Below are 25,400 nucleotides of genomic sequence, written 5' to 3' on the forward strand. Positions count from 1 at the left end.
TTTTTTTCACCCTCTCCTACTCGTCTCCCTGTTGTCAGCCTCCAGAGTTTTCTGCTTCTGTCGTTTGGCCTCTCAAGTTTCGCTGTTTCATCCGCACCTCTTTCTCTTAAGAACTGTAGATGCTGGTTTACACCGAAGATAGACACAAAATGTTGGAGTAACTCAGTGGGACAGGCAGCATATATGGAGAGAAGGAATGGGTGACATTTTGGGTCGAGACCCTTCTTCAGACTGAATCAGGAGAAAGGTGAATGAGCGATATGGAAGAGTATAAAGAGAATGGAAGGTGTGAAAACAACACATCAAAGCAGGCGCTGGTAACACACGTGGCTGTGGTAGCGAGTCTGGGATAAACGTGGTCTTAGAGCTGGAGAGCAGGAGGAATCTCAGAAAGGGGAGCTGCGAGAGAGGATGTTGCAGAACTCTCATCGAAGAGAGGAGAACTTCTTCAAAATAGGCATACCTTGAGGAGATTGTGCAGATGAGCAGACATCAACAATCACCTTTCTGTCCTGCTGAATTACTCCAGCATGTTGTGTCTATCTTTGGTGTAAATCAGCATTTGCAGTTCCTTCCTGCACATGCCTGCTTTGAAAAAGTTCTCCGACGAGAGTTCTGCAACACCCTCTCTCGCTGCTCACCTTCTGTGATTCGTCTTGCTCTCAAGACTAGCTACCACAGCCAGTAGTGTTATCAACCTCTGCGTTGATCTGTCGTTTTCACACCTTACCCTTCCATACCTCTCCCTTGACTCTCAGTCTGAAGAAGGGTCTAGACCCGAAACGCCACCCATTCCTTCTCTCCAGAGATGCTGCCTGCCCCGTTAAGGTACTCCAGTATTTTTGTGTCTATCCTTCTCTTAAGACTTGCTCTGTGTCTACCTTTTCCGATGAAAGACTGAAACATTAATTCTGTATCCACTCCGCGCAAACCCCGCCCGACTGGCCGAGCAGTTTCTTCCTTATCGTTGCAGGATGCCCACGGGAGGCCGGTACATTCCTCTCCCTGAGGGCGGTGTTTGGGATCCTGCTCCGGATATACTGTATTTATCCTCAGACATCTGCAGCTTGCAAGCGGGAATGAATGGGCGGGTGGGTTTTGCACAGACTGTTGGAAATACCAGTACATCTAGCACCATCCAGGAAGGTGGAAAAACAAAGTGATAACATTTCATCAGTAGATTGATTCTCCTTTCAGTGATGTTGTCTGATTTACTACGTTTCTTCATAATGTTCTCCTTTTTATTTGTCATCTCAGTTGCCAATAGTAATAGATATTCACTTTGATTCATTCTTTCCCTCCCACCTCACTCTGCAAATTGAAATTCGTTTTTTATCTCTCTCTCCCGGTTCGAATGAAACTTTCTGGATGCTGTATTTTTCCAGAATTATTTCTGTGGGGGGGGGCTCCAGGATCCACAGCTCTGTCTCTACCCCTTTTTCAGATGAAAGATTGAAATATTAATTCTGTGTCCTCAGTCTCCGCGTAAAAAAAGCCGCCCGACTGGCCGAGCAGTTTCATCCTTATCGCCGCAAGATGCAGTCGGGAGGCCGGTGTATCTTCTCCCTGAGGGAGAGCAGTGTTTGGGATCCTGCTCCGGGATATTTTCTCCCAGCTTGCAAGCGTGAGTGAGTGAGTGAGTGAGGGGATGTGCGGTGGGTATTTTGCTGCGCCTGGAGCAGAGGCGGCTCCAGCAAAGATACTAGAGGAGCTCTATCATCTTTGGGCTCCAGAGTCCAGACCTCCAGGCCAGGCCCGGCCCGGGGCGGCGCTGACCTGACCTCCCCCTGACCCGCAGGCTGCCTCCGCATCCCGTCTCCCCGGCAACGCGGGCCCGGCCCGGGGCGGTGCTGACCTGACCTCCCCCTGACCCGCAGGCTGCCTCCGCATCCCGTCTCCCCGGCAACGCGGGCCCGGCCCGGCCCGGCCGCCATTGCAGTCGCGGCTGCAGAAGGAAGCGAGCGCTTCCCCCACCTCCCCATCCCCGGCAGCAGCCGCAGCGGGATCCCGCCCCCCCCCCCTGCAGGTGAGAGAGTCCCAAAAGCAAACCCGGCAACGGTAACGACGGTCAGGTCAAGTTAGCGGCGACGGCGGCGGGTGTAGAGGGAGGCGAATCTGCAAGTCATCGGGGGGAGAGGGACGGAGGGAGAAAGAGGATATACTAGGGGGTGGCCTAGCAGAGGAGGGGGTGTCAGGGGTAGAGGAGGGGTGTCAGGGTTAGAGAAGGGGGTGTCAGGGTTAGAGGAGGGGTGTCAGGGGTAGAGGAGGGGTGTCAGGGGTAGAGGAGGGGTGTCAGGGTTAGAGAAGGGGGTGTCAGGGGTAGAGGAGTGGGTGTCAGGGGCAGAGGAGGGGTGTCAGGGTTAGAGAAGGGGGTGTCAGGGGTAGAGGAGTGGGTGTCAGGGTTAGAGAAGGGGGTGTCAGGGGTAGAGGAGTGGGTGTCAGGGGCAGAGGATGGGTGTCAGGGGCAGAGGAGGGGTGTCAGGGTTAGAGAAGGGGGTGTCAGGGGTAGAGGAGTGGGTGTCAGGGGCAGAGGAGGGGGTGTCAGGGGCAGAGGAGGGGGTGTCAGGGGCAGAGGAGGGGTGTCAGGGGCAGTGGAGGGGTGTCGGGGGCAGAGGAGAGAATGTCGAGAGGAGGAGGGGGTGGCGGAGGCAGAGGCGGAGGAAAGGGTCAGAGGTAGATAAGGGGGTGTCAGGGGCAGAGGCGTGGGTGTCCTAGACAGAAGAGAGAATGTCAAGAGATAAGGAGGGGGTGTCAGGGGAAGAGAAGTGGATGTCCAGGGTAGAGAAGGGGGTGTCACGGGCAGAGGAGGGGGTGTCGGGAAGATAAGGTGATGTCTGAGGCAGAAGAATGGGTGGTCGGGTCAGAGAAGGGGATGTCCGGAGTAGATAATGGGGTGTCCAAGGCAACGGAAAAGGTGTGAGCGGAAGAGGAGGTGTGTCAAGGGCAGAGGAGCGGATGTCAGGGGAAGAGAAAGGGCATTCAGAATAAGAGAAGTGGGTGTCAAGACCAGGGGAGAGGGGGCCTGGGGCAAAGGAGTGGGTATCCAAGGCAGAGGGGAGAGTGTCAGGGGCAGAGAGAGGGGAGGGAGTCAGGGGCAGAGGATAGGGTAGACACAAAAAGCCAGAGTAACAGCGGGACAGGCAGCATCTCGAGAGAAGGAATGGGTGACGTTTCGGATTGAGACCCTTCGTCAGACTGAAAGAGGGGAAAGGAAACAAGAGGAATAGATGTTGATGTAGAGAGATATAGAACAATGAATGAAAGTTATGCTAAAAAATAACGATGATAAAGGAAACAGTCCATTGTTAGCTGTCTGTTGGGTGAGAACGAGAAGCTGGTGCGGCTTGGCTGGGGGAGGGATGGAGAGAGAGGGAAATCAGAGGTTACTTGAAGTTAGAGAAATCAATATTCATACCACTGGGTTGTAAGCTGCCCAAACGAAATGTGAGATGCTGTTCTTCCAATTTGTGTTTTGCCTCACTCTGACAATTGAGGAAGCCTAGGACTGAAAGGTCAGTGTGGGAATGAGAAGGAGAATTAAAGTGTTTAACAACTGGGAGATCAGGTAGGTCCAGGCGGACTGAGCGAAGGTGTTCAGCGAAACAATCGCCCAGTCTACGTTTGGTCTCGCCAATGTATACAAGTCCACATCTTGAACAATGGATATAGTAGATGAAGTTGGAGGTGCAAGTGAACCTCTGACTAACCTGAAAGGACTGTCGGGGTCCCTGGACAGAGTCGATGGAGGAGGTATAGGGACAGGTGTTGCATCTCCTGCACTTACAGGGGAAGATACCTGTGGAGGGGTTGGTTTGGGTGGGGGATCCCAATAATCCTCCTTACCACCCACTCAAAAATTCTTTAAACTGATGCTCAATTTTCAGTTCCTCACTCTCTCTAGAGCTGTTATTTTTCACTATTTCAGATTTTTTTTGTGTCATGACAACAGACACAACATATTTATTACACTACTATTTCCTTGTTTCTGTCTTCGTCTGCAGGGAACCTACATTAACTTTTGCTGTCTTTTGCTCATTACATATCTATAATAGCTTTTATTTATGTTTAATATTTCTTGAATTGTTAACCTTGTATTCTACTTTCCAATTTCTTATCAATTTTTTTGATCCTCCTTTGTTGATGTGAGGGAACTGCCTCAGACATAAATGTGAGGTTATCCATTTTGGTGGCAAAAACAGGAAAGCAGACTATTATCTAAATGGTGGCCGACTAGGAAAAGGGGAGATGCAGCGAGACCTGGGTGTCATGGTACACCAGTCATTGAAAGTGGGCATGCAGGTGCAGCAGGCAGTGAAGAAAGCGAATGGTATGTTAGCTTTCATAGCAAAAGGATTTGAGTATAGGAGCAGGGAGGTTCTACTGCAGTTGTACAGGGTCTTGGTGAGACCACACCTGGAGTATTGTGTACAGTTTTGGTCTCCAAATCTGAGGAAGGACATTATTGCCATAGAGGGAGTGCAGAGAAGGTTCACCAGACTGATTCCTGGGATGTCAGGACTGTCTTATGAAGAAAGACTGGATAGACTTGGTTTATACTCTCTAGAATTTAGGAGATTGAGAGGGGATCTTATAGAAACTTACAAAATTCTTAAGGGGTTGGACAGGCTAGATGCAGGAAGATTGCTCCCGATGTTGGGGAAGTCCAGGACAAGGGGTCACAGCTTAAGGATAAGGGGGAAATCCTTTAAAACCGAGATGAGAAGAACTTTTTTCACACAGAGAGTGGTGAATCTCTGGAACTCCCTGCCACAGAGGGTAGTCGAGGCCAGTTCATTGGCTATATTTAAGAGGGAGTTAGATGTGGCCCTTGTGGCTAAGGGGATCAGAGGGTATGGAGAGAAGGCAGGTACGGGATACTGAGTTGGATGATCAGCCATGATCATATTGAATGGCGGTGCAGGCTCGAAGGGCCGAATGGCCTACTCCTGCACCTAATTTCTATGTTTCTATGTTTCTATGTTGAACACTTAATATTCCCTATCAGGCTTATTACTCATTTAAAAATATGTTTTTTCCTTTAATCTAATAATATATTTAACTCAGGAAGAAGGGTCTCGACCCAAAACGTCACCTATTCCTTCTCTCCAGAGATGCTGCCAGTCCTGCTGCATTACTCCAGCATTTTGTGTCTAACTTTGATTTAAACCAGCATCTGCATGCAGTTCTTTCCCACACATTATATTTAACTTCCCTGTTAGCTGACGAGTGGCACTGACATCCATGATGATGAAATGCTTTGATAGGTTGATTTGTTGCATATCAATCTTTACCTCACCTGGACCACTGCAATTTGCCTACTGCTACAAAAATTAATGGGGGATGTGATTTTGGTGGCTCTCTACTGAGAGTTTTTATTATCTAAACCACTTAGACAATAAAATACATATGTCAAGCTGTTGTTCATAAGCTCCAGCTCAGCGTTCAACACTATTTTCCCCTCCAAAACTGTAAATAAGCTCAAAGGTCTCTCCGCATCTCTTTGCAAATGGATCCACGAGTTCCTCATCAACCGAACACAATCGGTACGAATTGGCCACAACATTTCCTCCTCAATAACCCATCAGCACAGGGGCACCTCGAGGCTGTATGCTCAGCCCCCTGCTCTACTTTTTACCCATAACAGGGGGCTGTTCCAACTCCATCTTTAATTTTGCCAACGACACCACCGTTATTGGTCAAAGTGCAGATAATGATGAGTCAGAGTATAGGTGGAGATCGATAGACTTAATGGTGCTAGAAAAACAACCGTGCTCTCAATGACAGTAAAACCAAGGAACTGATTGGTGGCTTTAGCAGAGGAAGGCCGTGGATCTACAAACCTGTATTCATCGACGGGTTGAAGGTGGAGTGAGCAAGAACTCAGGTGTGCATATCTCTGAAGATGTGTCCTGGGCACAGCACATTGATGCAATCACAAAGAAAACCCATCAACGACTGTACTTCTATAAAAGATTGATGAGATTTGGTATGTCAACAAATACTCTCTTGAACTTCTTCAGGTGTACAGCAGAGGGCATATTGACTGGTTGTATCGGCAACTCAAATGCCCAGGAACAAAGGAGATTACAAAACGTGGTGAGCACTGCCCAGTCCAGCAGGGGCGGAAATCGCTTTTAAAACATGGTGGGGACACAATGCGGACTAACATCTAGGACAGGGGTCGGCAACCTATGACTCACGGGCCGGATCCGGCCCATAACCCAAAATCATCCGGCCCGCAGGCTTTTTTTTTTTCAATTCGTTTTTGCAACCTTGGAACTGCAGCCAGTCCCGGGGGCATGCAGGCAACCTGGGTGCTGTAGCCAGACCTCGGGCAAGCGAACCAACCTGGAGCGAATCAATTGATGTTGTTACTGACAGAATTGTGTGATTATGCATATAACAACATCATAAAGTGTACAGTCGGCCCATGTGCACAGAAAGATTGGTCCAATTTTGTAATTGCCATAATTTCACCCAGACGTAATTGCCAGTACAACCTACTTACAGCAAATTCAAGATTTTGCATGTTTTGTGCATACAATCTGATATTTTGCAATCTAATTTCCAAATCAAAACAGATGTCAAAACCACAAACAGTTATATGTTAAAGGGAAAGTTGTCACAGAATGAAATGTATTGTTTTCTCTAGTTTGTACTGTCACTTTGTATTAATTTAATTAGATGAGTGTAATTACTAACTGCTGCAGTGCATATTTACCTAATTGCAAAATAAACCAGTTTATTAATTCATATGTGGATTTGTATTTTTTCATTTAATTCCTGGAAAGATTGCAAATGTGCATGAGAATGTGTGTAAAAACAAAAGACCCGGGTCACAAGGGCACTGCTGCTACACCCAGAGGTTATGTTATTGTGCATATAGATAAAAGAAAGCAAGTCAATTCCCATCAAAGTCAGGCACACAGATCATTTATAGGAGTGGCTGATCTAACCGTGAGAAATCATAAACTTGTATCACTGCCCAAGATTAAAACACTACAATTTGATTAGTAACATATAAATAAACTACCTCAATGAACCTTTGCTCTGAGTGAAGAAAAAAAGTAATCCACACTTGACCTGAAATGTACAATTTCACTGACATTGCTTAATTCTTTTCAGATTTTTGAAGTTATCTCACCTTGCTCTCTCAACATGTCACGAGTAGCACCCTTGAGACGAACTGCAACTGATTTAGTTAACAGGAATCAAGATCTGGCACTCAATACAACTATATACATTTTGAGAGAATTAGGCCCTGTTGGATTCCTTCTTAAAGAAGAAGGTATACCTAAATGCTTTAAAGTAAGTATAAAAAAATCAACAAACAATTTCCTGTTTTATTTGGAATTAGTTCAAAAATGAAATTTGTATTATTTTAGCTATTTTGCATTTCTCAGACTTGCCATTTAGAATATTATTTGATATTTTTTATCATTTTAACTGAATACTATAGAACTTGAGCCATTTCCCCAATTGAATCTACCATGACAAATTAAATCAAGATCTTCCTCAGATTTATGGTATCATTTTCTTTCTTCATTGCCAAAAGCATTCAGGAATTAAAAAAACAATTTAGGAATCTGTGGTACTTATTTCTATTACTATGTTCTTAGTTCTCCATTCTTTTATTCATCGTGTTCAAAGAACTGAAGGCATAGAATATATTTGGGATAGTTCTGTATTCATGTTGTGAAGACCTCTGCAATTTTACTTGCATTTATCAATTGCTAACAGTTAATAAGGGCATAGCTTTTACCCATACATGCTGCAAAAATATACATGTAATTCTGTAAACTAATTTCTACAAAATGTTAGTTTTAATCAATGGTTTAAATTCTCATATTCCTATTGTTATCTGTAGCTTCATGGAGAAGGTACTACAGTACCTTCACCTGAATTAACAAACTGTTTTTGCTTAATCGAATGACAATTTACTGAAATGATTCACATGAGGTCCATCTAATCAAAAATAATCAATCAAATAAAAAATGAACAAGTTTTATAAAAACCAATCCATCTGTTGAAATAATATTGAAATCTTTGTACTGGATGCTTTGATCCTTGAGGCAATGGATAGATAAATTGGGTCGAATTATAAGGCACGACCCCTTAATGTCCTGTGTGAACCTCCCATCTAACTATAACCATATAACAATTACAGCACGGAAACAGGCCATCTCGGCCCTACAAGTCCGTGCCGAACAACCGTGTCCACGTTTAACATCTCTTCCTTTCTTCACCATATAATTGTCCAGAAATTGCATAAATGGCAGTGTTTTGAATCATTCCATTTGATCGAGATTTCCACATTCTCATCATTCTTGGTTTAAAAAATGTAAAATGCATGGAGCACAGAAACAGGTCCTGCGGCCCAACTCGTCCACGATGACCAAGATCCCTCTGCTCTCCCACACTCGCCAGAGCCCTGCTGTTTACTATGAAGTTCCTTCCCTGGTTTGGCTTCCCAAAATGCAACACCTCACACTTATCTGAATTATACTCTACTCATCCCATTTGCCCAGTTGATCAAGATATTGCTGAAACTCTTGATAACCATATTATTGACCATGATATCTCTTATTTTAGTCTCATATGCAAACTTACTATATATGCCTTGTACATTGTCACCCAAATGGTTGCTATAGGTGACAAACAGCAATGGGCCCTGCATTGAAGCACGAGGCACACCACTAATCACAGGTTTCCGGTCTGAAAAATAACCTTTTGCTGCCACCATCTGCTTCCATCCATGAAGTTAATTCTGTTTTCAGTTAGCTCGTTCATGCTAGATCCCATGCAATATAACTTTCCAGAGCAGCCGAAAAAACAAAATCTCTGCTTTTAGTTAAAAAAAAAAAAATCTTTGCCTCCTGCTCCAATTCCTCAGCCACACATTCATCTATTCAATCATTTTATCTTTCTATATTTCTACTCCTACCCTTACCAGCATATGGCACCAGGAATAAATCGGAGATTACTACCCTTAAGGTCCTAATTTTTAACCTTTCTTGTAATTCCATATATTCGTTCTATAGGACCATAATCCTTTCCCACCACTGTCATTTGTGCCAATATGCACAATGAGTTCTGGCTGCTCACCTTTCCCTTTGAGAATATTCTGCAGCTGCTCCAAGACATCCTAGACCCTGGCAGCATGGAGGCAGCACACCATCCTGGAGTCCAATTTACGACCCAAAAATCTCCATGTTCCCCTAACCAATGAGTCTCCTAACACTATAGTTCTGTCTGATTTCACTCTAAATCTATGAATGTATCAGTAAAAAATGGCCACATCACATAATAATTGAGAAAAATAGAGCAAATAACTCACATATTTAATTTGAGTATCCATTTTTTTCTCTGTTTAAATTAATATTTGCAAATATTGTCAATGAAAGAACCAGAAAGAGTTCATAAAAATCTGATCACCATCTTAGATTAAAAAGGAATAAAGGATAAGCTGTTTGTGAAAAGACATAATGCTGTGTATATTTAGAAATAAGGAAGCCATTAATTTCTCTTACTTCTGTTTTCTGGAAGGTAAATATAGGAAATCCTCACAATTGCAGCTGTTCCATATTTCTCAAAGAAAACGACCTCTGCAAACACATATGCTGGTGAATTTATTTTCTTGTTTTGTGTCCAATTCATGGACCACTTTTCTGAATTTAAAGTCTTGATTAACCAATAAAAATACAGATTTAAAACTAACTTAGGAAGAATACTATTATCAAACTAAATGTTGTTCCCTTTATCCTTCATCATTGCACTGTGTTCATGTATAGTTTAGTTTAGCTTAGAGATACAGTGCGGAAACAGGCCCTTCGGCCCACTGAGTCCTTGCCAACCAGCGACACCCATACACACAAACACTATCCTACACGCTGGGGACAATTTACAACTGAAGCCAATTAACCAACAAACCTGTGTAGGAAAGAACTGCGGATGCTGGTTTTAATCAAAGGTAGACACAAAATGCTGGAGTAGCTCAGCGGGACAGGCAGCATCTCTGGAGAGAAGGAATGGGTGACGTTTCGGGTCGAGACCCTTCTTCAGTCTCCAGCATTTTGTGTCAACCTACAAACCTGTACGTCTTTAGATTGTGGTAGGAAACCGGAGCACCCGGGGAAAACCCACAGGGTCACAGGGAGAACATACAAACTCCGTACAGACAACACCCGTAGTCAGGATCAAACCCGGTTCACTGGCGCTGTAAGGCGGCAACTCTACTGCTGCACCACCATGCCGCCTCCTGTAGCCTTTTCTTTGACTGGATAGCATGCAAACAAAAGCTTTTCACCATACCTTAGTCCATGTGACAATAATAAATTAAACTAAAATATTGTTAACCTGAAAACAGCTAAGCTGGGACACCTCATTGGATCAGTCTGAAGTATGTGAGACTTTAGGCAAAATTCTCAGTTCACTTTATGGTACATTGCTCTTCATAGTCTTAAAAACAAGAGCAAATGATTCACCTACGTGCATCTTCACAAACACCCAGCCCTTGCTGACTGGACTTTATGGAGGAAAATCGTTTATTTAATTACTGAAAGGTAATGAAGGAACTAACAATAACATTTTAATGCTTATGTACTTTCAGCAGAAGAAAGTCATTAAGATCCACGTAAATTGGCATGAAAACATTTAGTCATTTTAGCCAAATAAATCTACAATTATCGATGCCTTGGATGACCAAAGAGGTTGTAAATATGGTCAAACAAAAGGAATCATTTGTAAGGATTAGGAAAATGAAATACAAAAAGGTCTGAAGAATACAAATAGAGCAGGAAGGAACTCAAGCAGGGAATTTGGAGGGACCAAATGGTCCATGAAATACCTTTGGCAATAGGATTAAAGAGAATCCCAAGGCATTTTATACCTATGTTAAAACAAGAGCGTAACTAGGGAGGCGGTAGGATCTCTTAAAGGTAAAGGAGGAAATTTATACTTGGAATCAGGGCATGTAGACGTGGTACTAAATTAGTATTTTACTGCTATATTGACATAGGAGAAGAAACTGGAGGTTAATGATTCAGTATTGGGTATACTGATATGCTAGGGCATTTCAAGATCATGAAGGTGGCCAACAACATTAAAGTTGATAAGCCCCCAGGGCCTGATGGGCAGTGGATGATGCCTACATCAACTTTAGTAAGGCATTTCACAAAGTTCCTCATGATAGTTGCATCCAGAATATTAAGATGCATGGGATCCATGTGACCTGGTAGTTTGGATTCAGGATTGGCTTACCTATGGAAGGCAGAGGGTAGTGGTGGAAAGATTTTATTCTGGCTGGAGATCTGTGACTCGTGATACCTCACAGGAATCATTGCTGGGATCTCTGTTGTTTGTGATATAAATGACTTGGATGAAAATGTATAGGGAAGAACTGCAGATGCTGGTTTAAATCAAAGATAGACACAAAATGCTGGAGTAACTCAGCGGGGCAGGCAGCATTTATAGAGAGAAGGAATGGGTGAAGTTTCGGGTCGAGACGTCACCCATTCCTCTCCAGAGATGCTGCCTGTCCCACTATTACTCCAGCATTTAGTGTCTATCTTGGATGAAAATATAGATGGGTTTATTAATAAGTTTGCAGACAACACAAACATTGGTGGAGTTGTGGATAGTGAAGAAGTCTGTCAAATGGTGCAGCAGAATTTAGATCAATTATAGATATGAGGAGAGAAATGAGTGATGGATTTTAATATAGGCAAGTTTGAGGTTTTGCACTTTGGGAATGTAAAGGGGGAAATGTAAGAGGAAAATATGCAGTTAATGGCAAGTCCCTGAACAGCAAAGATGTACAGATGGATCTTGGGGTCCAATTTCATCGCTACCAGAAAGTAGCAATACATGTAGATAGTGGTATTGAAAGCATATGGTATGCTTAATTTCATTGGTCTGGGCATTGAGTAGAAGAATCAACAAGTCATGGTGCTGCTGAATGGAACTTTGGTTATACCACAGTGAAGTATTTTGAGCAGTTCTGGTTGCCATACTAGAGGAAGGATGCAGAGGCTTTGGCGATAGTACAGAAGAGATTTGCACAATATTATATGGATTAAACAGTATTAGATTTAAGGGGAGGTTGGACAAGCTTGTATTGTTAACTCTGGAGCATTGGATGCTAGGGGATACCTTCTAGAAGTATTTAAAATATGAGAGGCATAGGTAAGGTAGACAGGATATTTGGCCCAGGGTGGGAATGTCAAATACCAGAGTACACAGCTTTAAAGTGAGATGAGGACAGTTTAAAGGAAAAGTGTGGGGCAAGCTTTTTTCATAAAGAGTGTTAGGTGCCTGGAGAATGCTGCCTAAACCTGTGGTTTTTATATAGGCACATGGATATGCATGGAATGGAAGGATGTAGATCATGTTACAGCAAAAGAGATTAATTCAATGTGGCATCATATTTGGCGCAGATATTGTGGACCAAAGTGCATGTTCCGGTGCTGCACTGTTCATAGCAAAAGGATTTGAGTATAGGAGCAGGGAGGTTCTACTACAGTTGTACAGGGTCTTGGTGAGATCACACCTGGAGTATTGCGTACAGTTTTGGTCTCCTAATCTGAGGAAAGACATTCTTGCCATAGAGGGAGTACAGAGAAGGTTCACCAGATTGATTCCTGGGATGTCAGGACTTCCATATGAAGAAGGACTGGATAGACTCGGCTTGTACTCGCTAGAATTTAGAAGATTGAGGGGGGATCTTATAGAATCTTACAAAATTCTTAAGGGGTTGGACAGGCTAGATGCAAGAAAATTGTTCCCGATGTTGGGGAAGTCCAGAACAAGGGGGTCACAGTTTTATAGCGCTTTCTCACGGGGCGACTTGACGCAAGAGTTAACCAGAGTTGAACATCGTGGGAACCCCATGCGATAACCGTACGGCATTCATGGACCACCGTGGCGCTAACGGCAGGTACTCGTGCAACTTGGTGACTCGGGAGAAAATTCAAGCAAGTTTGAATTTCTCCAAGAGTGACTTGTACACCTGTGGTTGAAGATTGCAACATATGCACGTAGTGGCCAGTGCGATATCCGTATTAACTCTTGCGTGTACCGTGGGAACTCCTGCGAAAGGTGAACCCGGAAGCTGGACAGAGGGGACAGAAGGTGAGTAATCTGGAATGAACATGCTGTTAGGCTGGGATCATTCTCTGCAAGATGATCTTAGTGCGGGAGACAAGTGTAGGAGAGGTGTACTGACTGTGTGGGCAGAACTTTGGAAGTGATTGCCCACCATTCTCAAAAGCCGCTGTGTCTCCCTGTCCCTCCAACTCCAGAGGAATCCGCGCCCCCTCATCCGCAACCCGGGTTCCTCTGGAGTTGGAGAGGCGCTGGGCTAGAGTTGCTGCTGGCTGTGAGTCTCTGGGATCTCCGTGCTTGCAGTCGGTGTCCCGTTGGTCCTAACGTCTCCGGCCACCCCCCTGGACTGGAGCTGAGACTGAACTGTACCGCCCTTGCCCCCTCCCTCTGCAACTGCAAACAACCCCACAGTTCCCAGTCTCAGCTCCTGTACAGGTGGGTGGCCGGAGACGTCACAGCCCGAGCTGCGCCCCCTCATCCGCAACCCCAAGAACAAGACGTACCTTGCACACCATCAGCTTCTGTCCCTACGGGGAGCGTGTTCCTCTGGAGTTGGAATGGGGCTGCGCTGCTGCTGGCTGTGGGTCTCTGGGATCTCAGTGCTTGCAGTGGGCCTGGGGGTCGGTGTCCCGTTGGTCCTGACGTCTCCGGTGACTGGCACTGACCTGCTGGCATCGCCGACGTGAAGACAGTGCAAAGCCCCCGCGCCGGTGCAATGGGCGGGGAGCTGAAGAGGGGAGGGGAGGGGTCACACACATGGCCGGGAAGCAGAGGGGTGTAGGTGGGGTGAAACTGAAGGGAGCGACAATCTGCTGCTGCCTGCCCGCTGAGTTAAAAAGTTCCCACGCAAGACTCACGATACACTGTATATCGTGACCGTGGGGACTTTTTAACTCAGCGGGCAGGCAGCAGCAGATTGTCAATTATTAACCCTCCCGCGCAATTACCTTCTCTTTTATGAATGGGGATTCACAATGTTCATTCAAGATTTAACGGGAAAGCTCGGGAGACGGACAAGTCACTCGCACAAATAACAGAAATGCCGAGTACCCGTGGGAACTCATTATCTACCCCCCGTTATATTGTGTGATATCGTGCTAGTCCACGACCACTTCACTCTGGTTACATCTTGCGTCAAGTCGCCCCGTGAGAAAGCGCTTTAAGGATAAGGGGGAAACCTTTTAGGATCGAGGTGAGGAAAACATTTTTCACACAGAGAGTGGTGGATCTCTGGAATTCTCTGCCACAGAAGGTAGTTGAGGCCAGTTAATTGGCTATATTTAAGAGGGAGTCAGATGTGGCCCTTGTGGCTAAAGGGATCAGGGGGTATGGAGAAAAGGCAGGTACAGGATACTGAGTTGGATGATCAGCCATGATCATATTGAATGGCGGTGCAGGCTCGAAAGGCCGAATGGCCTACTCCTGCACTTATTTTCTATGTTTCTATGTTCTATCTGAATATATTGAATACAAGAAGAAATATTTCTGATATAATATTTAATTTTACCAGGCTTGTGACATTGGTGCATAGTTTGATTTGCAGATTTGATAATATACCTATTTTACTTCGGAGTCACGTGAGTGACTACGTGAAGAACCCGCTCAGCGCGCATGCGCGGCATTAACGCCAGCAGTGCAACAGCGGCACAGCGGGAGTCAGGCGCTCCCGCTGCGAGCCTGAAGGAAAGGAACGTTAGGTAAGTACTTACCTTCAGAGTAAATTCGGTCTTTCCGTTTGTTTTTGCTCCAGGGGGAGCAAAGCAGCAAAGAAACGGCCCCCGTTCGACTCCAGGGAAGGAGTCGACAGTGGAGGGGGGAGAGGCGGCAACGGGACCGCACACGCTGCGGTCCACAGACACGGGTGCTGCGCTGATGCCCAGTCCACTAAAACAGCTGTCTGACCAACAGCAGCGGACTGGAGGGAAATTGAAAAACCGGCCTACACCCCTGCAGACTCCCGACAAGGAGACTCGCCGCCCGAGAACCGCTGAAATGCTGCCCGAAAACGGCAGACAGCCTCTAACAGCAAGGTCAGGACCAACCTCAGGCTGGAGACAGACACGGAAGATGGGATCAGCACTTCAAACAAGAAACAAGAGTGTCTGTTTCTCCAAGCCAGTGGAAGGTCATGGAGCTAAAAACTCCAGCGAGACTTGCCTCAGGAGCAGGGGCAAGTCCGCCTAGGGAGCTAACACTCCCACTTCAGTGCCTAACAGCACTGGCCATCTCCCTTGTCGAGGGATTGATGGGAACCAGAGCTGGGCTGGTCAAGAAGAGGGGTCACTGGCTGAACAACATCGGGAGTATGCTTGAGGTACAGGATCAGGAAGAGCTGCTGGGTGTGGCCGCTATGTGGCTCCACCACTAGCGAGATGGCTTTTCAGTCTCAACTGATGGCCAGCTTACTACATGTTCTTTTCAAAAAACCTCTCCAAGACAGGTAGTCATGAGGCGTTGGATTTCATCACGCCTCCGCTAAATTGCATTTACTCAAAGTGCCCACCATTATTGGGGGGTACATTGAGCATAGCTTTTTAAAACCCAAATATCTTAAATTGCATTTGATACCCCTGACGTCGGCTATCATTTTCGCATGCTCATTCCAGAGGGGCAGGGTAGTATGGCAAAACACCTGACCCTATTGTTCACAGTATGCTCCGCAACTTCTCGAAGGAAGTTATAAAACCTGCCCTCAACCTAAAAAATTCACAGGACTGTGAGAACGCCGACCTCACAACCACAGACCCTGCTATCTGGCTAAGTTACCAAATCAAGCCTAAGAAACTGGACGAAGTATCCAAAATATTCGGCATCAAGACGGCAGGGCCTGGAATGAGCACCACACAAAACCAGACAGCAGTACCTCCACGCGTCCACCAGTAGGCGTCTACCCAGGGCCGGTTTTAAGCCGATTTGACCGATTGCTCCCAATTGGGCCCCGCGCCTAGGGGGGCCCCGCACTAATGTTCCGTACTTCGTATGGAAATACGAATTCTCTTTGTTAACTAAAGTTTTTTTTAATTCGCCATCCGGATTTTTTTTTTAAACGAACATGTATAACCAAAGATCTTCTAGCAGAGCTCCACTATAGGATCTTTGTGTATAACAACCGCTGCACGGCCATCAGACACAAACGATGTGTTAACTAGTACTGTTAGCACTTCTTATCAGCAAGTACTTAACTCGTTGTTATACAATCATGTCATCAATGCATCCATCCGCCTTCCTCAGTAAATGTTATTGTGTTTTGAACAAGTATTAATAACGTCGTGTTCCTTTGAATAAAATTCACGCAACGTCATTAATACTTGTTTAAAACACAATTACATGTAGATGTAATGTAGATCGATGACACGTTGAGAATTTCTTTAAACTCACCATCATGAGTGAGGGCCCCGGAGCGCGAGAAGGGGCTTCTTCCTGGTGTGCAGGTTAGTCATTCACCTACCGACCCACGTTGTGTCTCTTTGTGTTTTGCTCTCTCCCTCCCTCTCTCCCTCTCCCGCTCCCCATCTCGTCTCTCTCTAGCTCTCTCACACTGTCGCCTCGGCATTCCCGGAAACATTGACGTTTTGCGGTAGACAAAAATGCTGGAGAAACCCAGCGGGTGAGGCAGTCGCCTGGCCCGCTGAGTTCCTCCAGCACTCTGTGTTTTTTGTTTGGCTCTGAAGTTGAAGGTGGCTCAACGGGACGCGCAAGGGCTCTGGGGAGAGGGTTGCGTTTCTGGTCGAGACCTTTCTTCAGACAATCACAACTAATCTCACCGACGAGAGTTCAGTTTAGTCTGAAGAAGGGTCTTCTCTCTAAAGTCGCTGCGCTGCCTGTCCTGCAGAGTTACTCCAGCTTTATGTCTATCTTCAATTTCAGAGAAATACAATTTCTCACGGGGGGCTTATAACGTCTCTAAACCCCTCTGGGACCCTCTGAACACCTCTAAAACTCCTCTAGCCCCCCTATTTCCCTCTATTCCCCTCTAAACAATTGTAAACACACCTGAACCCATCTGAAGCCCTCTAAACATCTCTAAACCGTTTAAACCCCTCTAAATTAGGAGGCTGCACGGTGACTTGGATAGGCTGGGTGAGTGGGCAAATGCATGGGAGATGCAGTATAATGTGGATAAATGTGAGGTTATCCACTTTGGTGGCAAAAACAGGAAAGTAGACTATTATCTGAATTGTGGCCGATTAGGAAAAGGGGAGATGCAACGAGATGCAACGAAAAATGCTCACGGCAGACCAAACGTGTTAAACAGAAATTGGTCAGATATTGAGCTTTACACAGTGAGAAATCATGTGAAATAAGCACTGAATTTAATTTTAAATGAATGTACCTGCATGTTATAGTGTTTAGTTTGGAGATACCACCAGATAGTCTGGTTGAAACAACCAGATTAGTTTGGAGATACAACCAGATTAGTTTGGAGATACAACCAGATTAGTTTGGAGATACAACCAGATTAGTTTGGAGATACAACCAGATAGTCCACTGAGTTCGCACCGACCAGCGATTTTTGTTACAGATTTGACAAATTTATTTGGCGGCCAATCAAACGCTGTCTCTAAGGGGGTTGCATCCAATCACCAACCAGCTTGCCTTAAAATTCCCGAAACTACACGAAATATAAACATACATAAATTTTTACTTTTCTAGAGTAGGGGCCCCGCCATCAGTTTTCTAATTGGGCCCCGCAATTCCTAGCACCGGCCCTGCGTCTACCTCATGGTACTGGTGAAAGCTCGGGGCCTGCATGCCAATCCCGTAAGCCTTTCAGGCCAGGACCCTGAGCAGGCCCCATGGAAAATGCGCCACCCCCCAACATCACCGCCATGTCAGACAACGTGCAAGACTCGTTGGACCGGCAGGAAACAGAAGAATACCCATAACCATGGAGGTAGGTGGGTCTGGTTCCTACCAACGTATAGAAAATAGGGGCTTAATACTAACAGGGGGCAGATTACACCTGTTTTAAGAAGCACGGGAGTCTATCACGAGTATATATCAGTATATACTCAATGGCTTTAGTGGATACAAAATACAATTCATACTAGAAAAATTGCCACCAGTTCAACATTTACCCCAGAGGGTATTTTCCCTCTCTGTTAAAGAAACGAGAGGGACAAGCTGAACTGGTGAGACTAATTACAAAGGGTATCATGGGAAACATGAACCCTTGGAATTCGTATCAAATATTCGTCACTAAACCCAAAAAGATGGTGGATGTCGCATCATCATTTGACTTAACTTCACTAAATATGTTTGTTAAGTATATACATTTCAAAATGGAAACGGTTGTTACTGCCAAACAACTAATTTCCAAAGGATACTTCATGGCAAGCATTGATCTTAAAGATGTTTACTATTTAGTACCATTCACAAGGATCATCGCAGATACCTGAAATTTACCTGGATGGGGCAGCTATGGCAGTTTAAAGCGTTACCCAATGGGTTCACATCAGCCCAAGATTATTCACCAAGATACTAAAACCAGCTCTGGCAATATTCACAAGACAAAAACATATTGTCATGGCATATCTTGATGATATCTTAAAAAAAAAAAAAAAAAAATAGGCAAGACCATGGAATTGACTATGTTAGCTGTATCAGCTACCAAACAGTTATTCGAAACCCTGGGATTGTCTTACATCCAGATAAATCTAAGTTGAAGCCATCCACAATCATGGACTACTTGGGCTTCACAATTAATTCAGTCTACGTGACTGTAACATTGCCAAGAGACAAAACAGTTGAATTGGCACAATCATGCAACAATTTAATGGTCCACGTACTCCCAACTATTCGACAAGTAACAGAGTAATTGGGAAAATGGTAGCAGCATTTCCGGCTACACAATTCGGACCTTTGCACTGTCAAAACTTACAAAGAGCAAATGTACAGGCACCAAAACGATGTACAGGTCATTATGATCGTGTCATGAAGTTACCCACTGAAGCAATATCATAACTACAGTGGTGGGCAAAAAAAAACAAAAACAAAAACCGTTTGGCATAATTTCAACCTATTATCATCACTAACAAGTAGTAGATGGACTAACCCAGAGTCATCGTTACCACAGGGACTGGGCATTAATTATCTACAGATGTTGGGTGACTTTTATGGTTTAAAAGCATATGCACAAATATGCATCACTTGCATGTATGGTTACAAATAGATAATACTACGGTGGTGGCCTACATTAACCATATGGGCGGCATAAAATCGGTATCATGCGACAAGTTGGTCAACACAATTTGGCAATGGTGTGTCGAAAGACATATTTGGCTATCAGTAACTTACCTGCCAGGTAAGCTAAATACAGTGGCAGACACCAGGTCACGTAAATTTAATGACAACATCGAATGGATGTTAAACCCCAAAAAATTTGCAAAGTTATCAAGTAATATGGCACGCCAGATATCGATTTATTTGCGTCAAGGCTAAATCACCAGATACCTATGTATGTCGCTTGGGAACCAGACCCTGAGGCAGCAGCGGTAGATGCGTTCGCGCTGGATTGGGGAAATTCTTCTTCTATGCATTTCCTCCCTCATCAGTTGGGGACTATGCACAATACAAATGGACTCTGCTTCAGGTATTTTGATAGTACCCGACTGGCCTACGCAGCCATGGTTCCCAAACCTCCATGACATGGTTGTTGAAACTCCGATGGTATTCCCCAGTGACCCAGTTATTAACACCCAGTGTCGGGCACAAGCCACCCCTGCCATGAAAAAAAAATCAAACTCCTGGGTTGCAGATTCTGCGCAAACCACTTCTGGGACTGGGATTATCAGAACAAACCGTCGACACCATGTCAGCATCCCTCCGAACATCCACTAAAAAACAGCACTTGTCCAGGACCAGGAACACCTAATCCAGTCGTGGAATTCCGGGCTTACCCACCAGAACCACGGTTATGTGCCATGACCCACCTACTATCCTAAATAGACACAACCAAAATATTCGAGGGAGATGAAAAGCCTTGTGGGTCAGTCATAAAAAACCTTATGGTCGGGTGACGAGCCAAACCATTGCGAGATGGCTCAAGCAGGTGCTAAAAACTGCTGGGATAAACATTAACATGTACAAATTTTATTCCACCAGGGCAGCATCCACGTCGATGGCTAAAAGAATGGACGTGCCTATAGACCATATCCTGGCTACAGCAGGATGGTCGGGGGAAAGACCGTTCAGAAATTTTATAATAAGCCGTTGGCAAAACCTGTTTTATTTGCAGGAAAGATTTTACGGACTGCAAATATTTAATTTAAGCCCAGGGGAGCAATTTAATTTCTTTGTTGTTATTGTTAAAAAAATACCATTGTGTTTTTCTACAAACAGATTCATTGGTTGATTACGATAACACTTCCTCCCTCAAGAACTTCAGCAGTGAGTGAAATAAAACTGTTACACGGTTTGAAATCACAGAGCTTTGAAGTCTTCACGTAGTCACTCACGTGACTCCGAAGTAAAATAGTAAGATTAAACGAGAATTTACCAGTTTGAAGTTTGATCTGTATTTTATGAGGAGTTACGATGAGGGATTACGTGCCCTCCGCTCCCACCCTCATTGTATGGATCAAACTAATAACTGATGTCTTCTTTTCTTTACTATGTTTACTTCAAATAACTGTGTCTATCTGTGATTCCACACTGCTGCTTGGAAGTATGCCGCGCATGCGCGCTGAGCGGGTTCTTCACGTAATCCCTCATCGTAACTCCTCATAAAATACAGATCAAACCTCAAACTGGTAAGTTCTCGTTTAATCTTACTATTTTCGATCCTTCTTCCACATCTTACTGTTTTATTTTTTAAACTGGTTCCCATTGTATTTATGTCAGTAAATAATGATGTAAATGACATAGCATTGTAATTAACCGCAAGAGGAAGTTTGTGGAAGAGGAAAGCGCTTTCAGTAGAAATTATGTTCCCTTTTTTCCAACCCTGCAATGTGGGCCTTGTATCTCATCGGGAGCTGCTCTTCAACATAGTGTTGATAAGCATTCTTTTTCTCTTCCTGTATCTAATTTGAAAATATCTGAGCCAGGAAAACCCAGCTCTAATTGAGCACTGGTGTGTATTTGGCTAGTTCTGAATTTTCCCAGCATAGGCACCTCGCAATCTGCATGCAGGAAAAGGAAGGATATCAATCAGCGTTCTTTCCAAAAGGGACACAGAGAGTTGCACAGCTAATATCATCTAGACTGCTTCTTGATGAGAGGGCAGATTCAAAATGATTCTCCATAGGATAAGAAAGTAACATATCAAATGTATTTTAATAACTTGATTATAATTACCATTAAATGGAGGGGAAGTCATTTATATTTTAAACACTCCCTTAGCAGATTTTTTTTAACAAAACAAGCTTTCAAAGTATATTTAGTAAGTTAATGAAAATAAATGTTAAGTGTGTGAAAATTCTGTTTTTGTGCTATTTATCCTGTGATTCAATAGCACTACAGATGGCCAGCAATGTCCAGGTATAGTTCTAGTTTATGTCAAGTTAACTGATTTTAGGTGAAATGGTGTTAGGATGCTGTTGTTGCCCTCATTCTCCTGTGCCAAATAAAGTTAAATTACTCATGTTTTCTCCTCTGTAATGTTTATCAAAGATTAACTGCTGCAGTCAAATGCCCTGCCAACATTTCACATTAACGTTCAAGAATAAATAATCACCTTGCAAATACTACGGTGCCAAGAATACGCCATTATTCTTCAATAAGGAGTTAGCACTTTGTAAAGGAAAGAGAAAGTAGAAAATAGAATGCTGTGGTTATTCTGAAACTGACATTTAGCATGTTCAGATATATTTTATTTCTTTAAAACAGGGTTTTGTTAAAGAAGTTCAAGCTTCCACGTGATCATGAATGTAAGTGCGGAATTCATTTCTTCATTTAACCATTATGTAATATTCTTATTTTTTCATTGCAAACCTAAGAAAATGGAACACATTTGAACTGTAACGAATAATCCATTAACATTCAGATTAAAATAAATTCTTGTAACTTAAACTGAGTAGAGTTATTTTACAATAGATGCTAATAAATTGCCTGATAGTAAGAACTATGATATCCTCACCACATTTAATCACTTTGCTTGCTATTGCTTCATCGATGATCATTTGCAAAAACATAATTCTATTTAAGTGAGCCTGCTTAAGGTCAATCCTCGCACTATTTCAATGAGATAAAAGAAACTCAAGTGTGAGTAAAACAGTACTACAACGCAAATCTGAATGGGCTGGAACTATTTTGTAGGACAGGCCGCTTTTATGGAGAGATAAACATTGCTTTAACATTTCAAAGCAAGAAGATGGAGCCACAAAGAACTGGAGATGCTAAAATGTTGAGTCTGGTGAAGGGTCCCAACCCAAAACGCATCTGTCCATATCTCTCCACAGATGTTGCCCGACCCGTCGAGTTACTCCAACACTTTGTGCTTTATTTCAAAGCAATAAACTACCATCACATTGGAAATATTATAAAGCTTTTCAACTATAATTGAAATTAATAGTGGAGATAAATCACATGGAGAGTAAATTAATTTTACATTAAGTTCTATTTATAATATACTGTAGCTGTTGAATATTCTAAGCATAAGCCGATGAACAGATGATGTAGAAAGTTTGTGTTAATTTTATAATTACAAGGAACTTAGTACAGGAAAATAAGTCTACATTAATGGTAAATTAAAGAATTTCCATGAATATTGGAATGAGTGTGCCATTTCTGGGATTATATTCCTTTCAGGTGCCTTCCAATTTGGCCTTGTGGACCGAGAAATTGAAATGCTTCTGGACAATCTTCACACGGACAAAACACCACGGCATCCCACCAAAAATTCTAAAATAAAGCATAATGTTGAAGAAGCAGTTGGACTTGTGACTCAGAAGGAAATTTATCCAGAGGATGTCTGTCCTATTTGCCAGGAAGAACTATTGAAAAAGAAACAACCCGTGACATATTGCAGGTCAGACATGTGCTTGTGCGCTGTTACATTACGATTTTGAACAAATGGGCAGAATAAGAAATAAGACACAAAAAGCTGGAGTAACTCAGCGGGACGGGCAGCATCTCTGGAGAGAAGGAATGGGTGGCGTTTCGGGTCGAGACTGGGCGAGTTATAGAGTGATACAGTTTGGAAACAGGCCCAACTTGCCCACACCAGCCAACATGTCCCAGCTACACTAGTCCCACCTGCGTGCTTTTGGTCCATATCCCTTCAAACTTGTCCTATCCATGTACCTGTTAACTGTTTCTTAAAAATATACAAGTGAAATAACGCTATTTTCTGTTCCACAACTTGACATCATCTGCCTCTAAAATAATAGGATATCTCTAGGAAAGTGTTACACAGTTGAGTTAAAACAGTTCCAGGTTTGATTCCTCCTCTACAGTGACCCAGAGAACTTGTCGCTCTGTTGTGTGATGGTGGCAGATTCACCTCAGCAAGTTCAATAACATTAACCTTTTATTTTCCGATGAGGGAAATTCTACAACACTAATCCTGGTTCTTGAATGCTAACCACTCTATTACTACACATCTGTTGAGGTTGGAAATAGCCTGTGTTTTGATACATCATGAACCCTGAGTGATCTTTACTCATGTTTCACTTATGCCAGAGCAAATTATGTTCAGTGACATTTTAAACATACCAATACTATTTTTATTTTTTTTTAAATGTCATAGTGCTTTTTCATAGGTTTCAACATTTAAAATTAAAGCAGTTTTGCATTGTTTTGCATCTCTCTCTTTGTTTCTCTTTGATCTATCAGCTTTCTCACAGGGTGGAACTGAAGTTTACCTGAAACTGAATGCTTTACAGCATTTTAAGTTTAGGTTCCCTCATGACTCCTTGGTCCACTCTTCCGTTCACACCAACTATCCCACCTGCCTGCGTTTGGTCCATATCCCTCCAAACGTGTCCTATCCATGTACCTGTTAACTGTTTCTTAAACATAAACAAGTGAAATAACTCTATTTTCTGTTCCACAACTTGACCAGTTAACCAGTCTTATTGCTGTATTCTCGCTTGCTCTCAGGCAAAGCAGCATTTGTCCTTTCATCTCTTCCTTTCCCACCATCCACAAAACCATATAGTCGTTCTAAATGAAGCATCGATTCACTTGCACTTCTTCCACTCCAGTCTACTGCAGTTTGTGAACATCAAGGACAGTCAGTAACACAGACATCTTTGTTGGTGAAACTGCAAGTGACCGGTAAAGAGTCCAGAGGCTGCCTGTGTTGAGACTGCCATGTATTTTGCTGGGATATGATGAGATACTGAGTTCCCCGATGATTGGAGTTGCCAGTTGTGTCATGGAGCCCATTCGGAACAAATAGATTGACACAGAGACTGGCATCGGCTACTTTGAGGAAACTGGATAATATACACATTTAATTTTGTACAGCCAATGCCACTATCAAACAACTCTTGATTACTGACAAAAAAAAAGATGATTTTACTTCGGAGTCACGTGAGTGACAACGTGAAGAACCCGTCCAGCACGCATGCGCGACACATTGCGTTCATGCAGTGCAACAGCGACGAACGGGAGTACAGGCGCTCCCGCTACAAGCCTGAAGGAATGGACCGTTAGGTAAGTACTTACCTACAGGTTAAACTCGCGACTTTGCCTCTCTTTGTTGCTCCAGGGGAACTGGAGACAGCAAAGCAGCAGAGGGAAGCGGCCCCCGTTCGACTCCAGGGAAGGAACGTCCTGTCAGTGGAGGGGGGAGAGGCGGCAACGGGACCGCACACGCTGCGGTCCACAGACACGGGTACTGCGCCGATGCCCAGTCCGCTAAACAGCTGTCTGACCAACAGCAGCGGACTGGAGGGAAATTCAAAACCGGCCAGTAACCCCTGCATCTCCCGACAAGGAGACTCGCCGCCCGAGAACCGCTGAAATGCGGCCCGAAAACGGCAGACAGCCTCTTTCAGCAAAGCCAGCAACCAAACCTCGGGCTGAAGACAGACACAGAAGATGGAATGGGCACTTCAAACAAGAACAAGTAAGTGTCTGTTCTCCAAGCCAGAGTAAGGTCATGAAGCCAAAAACTCCAGCGAGACTTGCCTCAGGAGCAGGGGCAAGTCCGCCAAGGGAGCATAACACTCCCACTCCAGTGCCTACAGCACTGGCCATCTCCCTTGTCGAGGGATCGATGGCGACCAGGGCTGGGCTGGTCAAGAAGAGGGGTCACTGGCTGAAGAATATCGGGAGTATGCTTGAGGTACAGGAACAGGAAGAGCTGCTGGGTGTGGCCGCTATGTGGCTCCACCATTAGCGAGATGGCC

At 44.2% G+C, this 25,400-nt stretch overlaps 1 protein-coding gene and 1 long non-coding RNA gene across 2 annotated transcripts in view; both read left to right on the top strand.

Moving 5' to 3' along the window:
- The first annotated feature begins 1,884 nt into the window (after positions 1 to 1,884).
- LOC116975088 lies at positions 1,885 to 6,075 on the top strand. The gene is made up of 3 exons (XR_004412530.1): positions 1,885 to 2,026; positions 5,785 to 5,884; positions 6,021 to 6,075. It is a non-coding gene; the product is annotated as an uncharacterized LOC116975088 (long non-coding RNA).
- An 836-nt stretch (positions 6,076 to 6,911) lies between these two features.
- Positions 6,912 to 25,400, top strand: part of zswim2 (zinc finger SWIM-type containing 2) — a 34,060-nt gene continuing 15,571 nt past the window's right edge. Inside the window, exons 1-4 of the mRNA XM_033023800.1 lie at positions 6,912 to 7,308; positions 9,547 to 9,623; positions 21,931 to 21,971; positions 22,852 to 23,071. Coding sequence (XP_032879691.1) covers positions 7,159 to 7,308; positions 9,547 to 9,623; positions 21,931 to 21,971; positions 22,852 to 23,071 — 488 coding nt within the window. The 5' untranslated portion in view covers positions 6,912 to 7,158. The remainder of the gene's footprint in view (positions 7,309 to 9,546; positions 9,624 to 21,930; positions 21,972 to 22,851; positions 23,072 to 25,400) is intronic.

Source organism: Amblyraja radiata, chromosome 7 (assembly GCF_010909765.2).
Source record: "Amblyraja radiata isolate CabotCenter1 chromosome 7, sAmbRad1.1.pri, whole genome shotgun sequence".
Classification (NCBI taxonomy): domain Eukaryota; kingdom Metazoa; phylum Chordata; class Chondrichthyes; order Rajiformes; family Rajidae; genus Amblyraja; species Amblyraja radiata.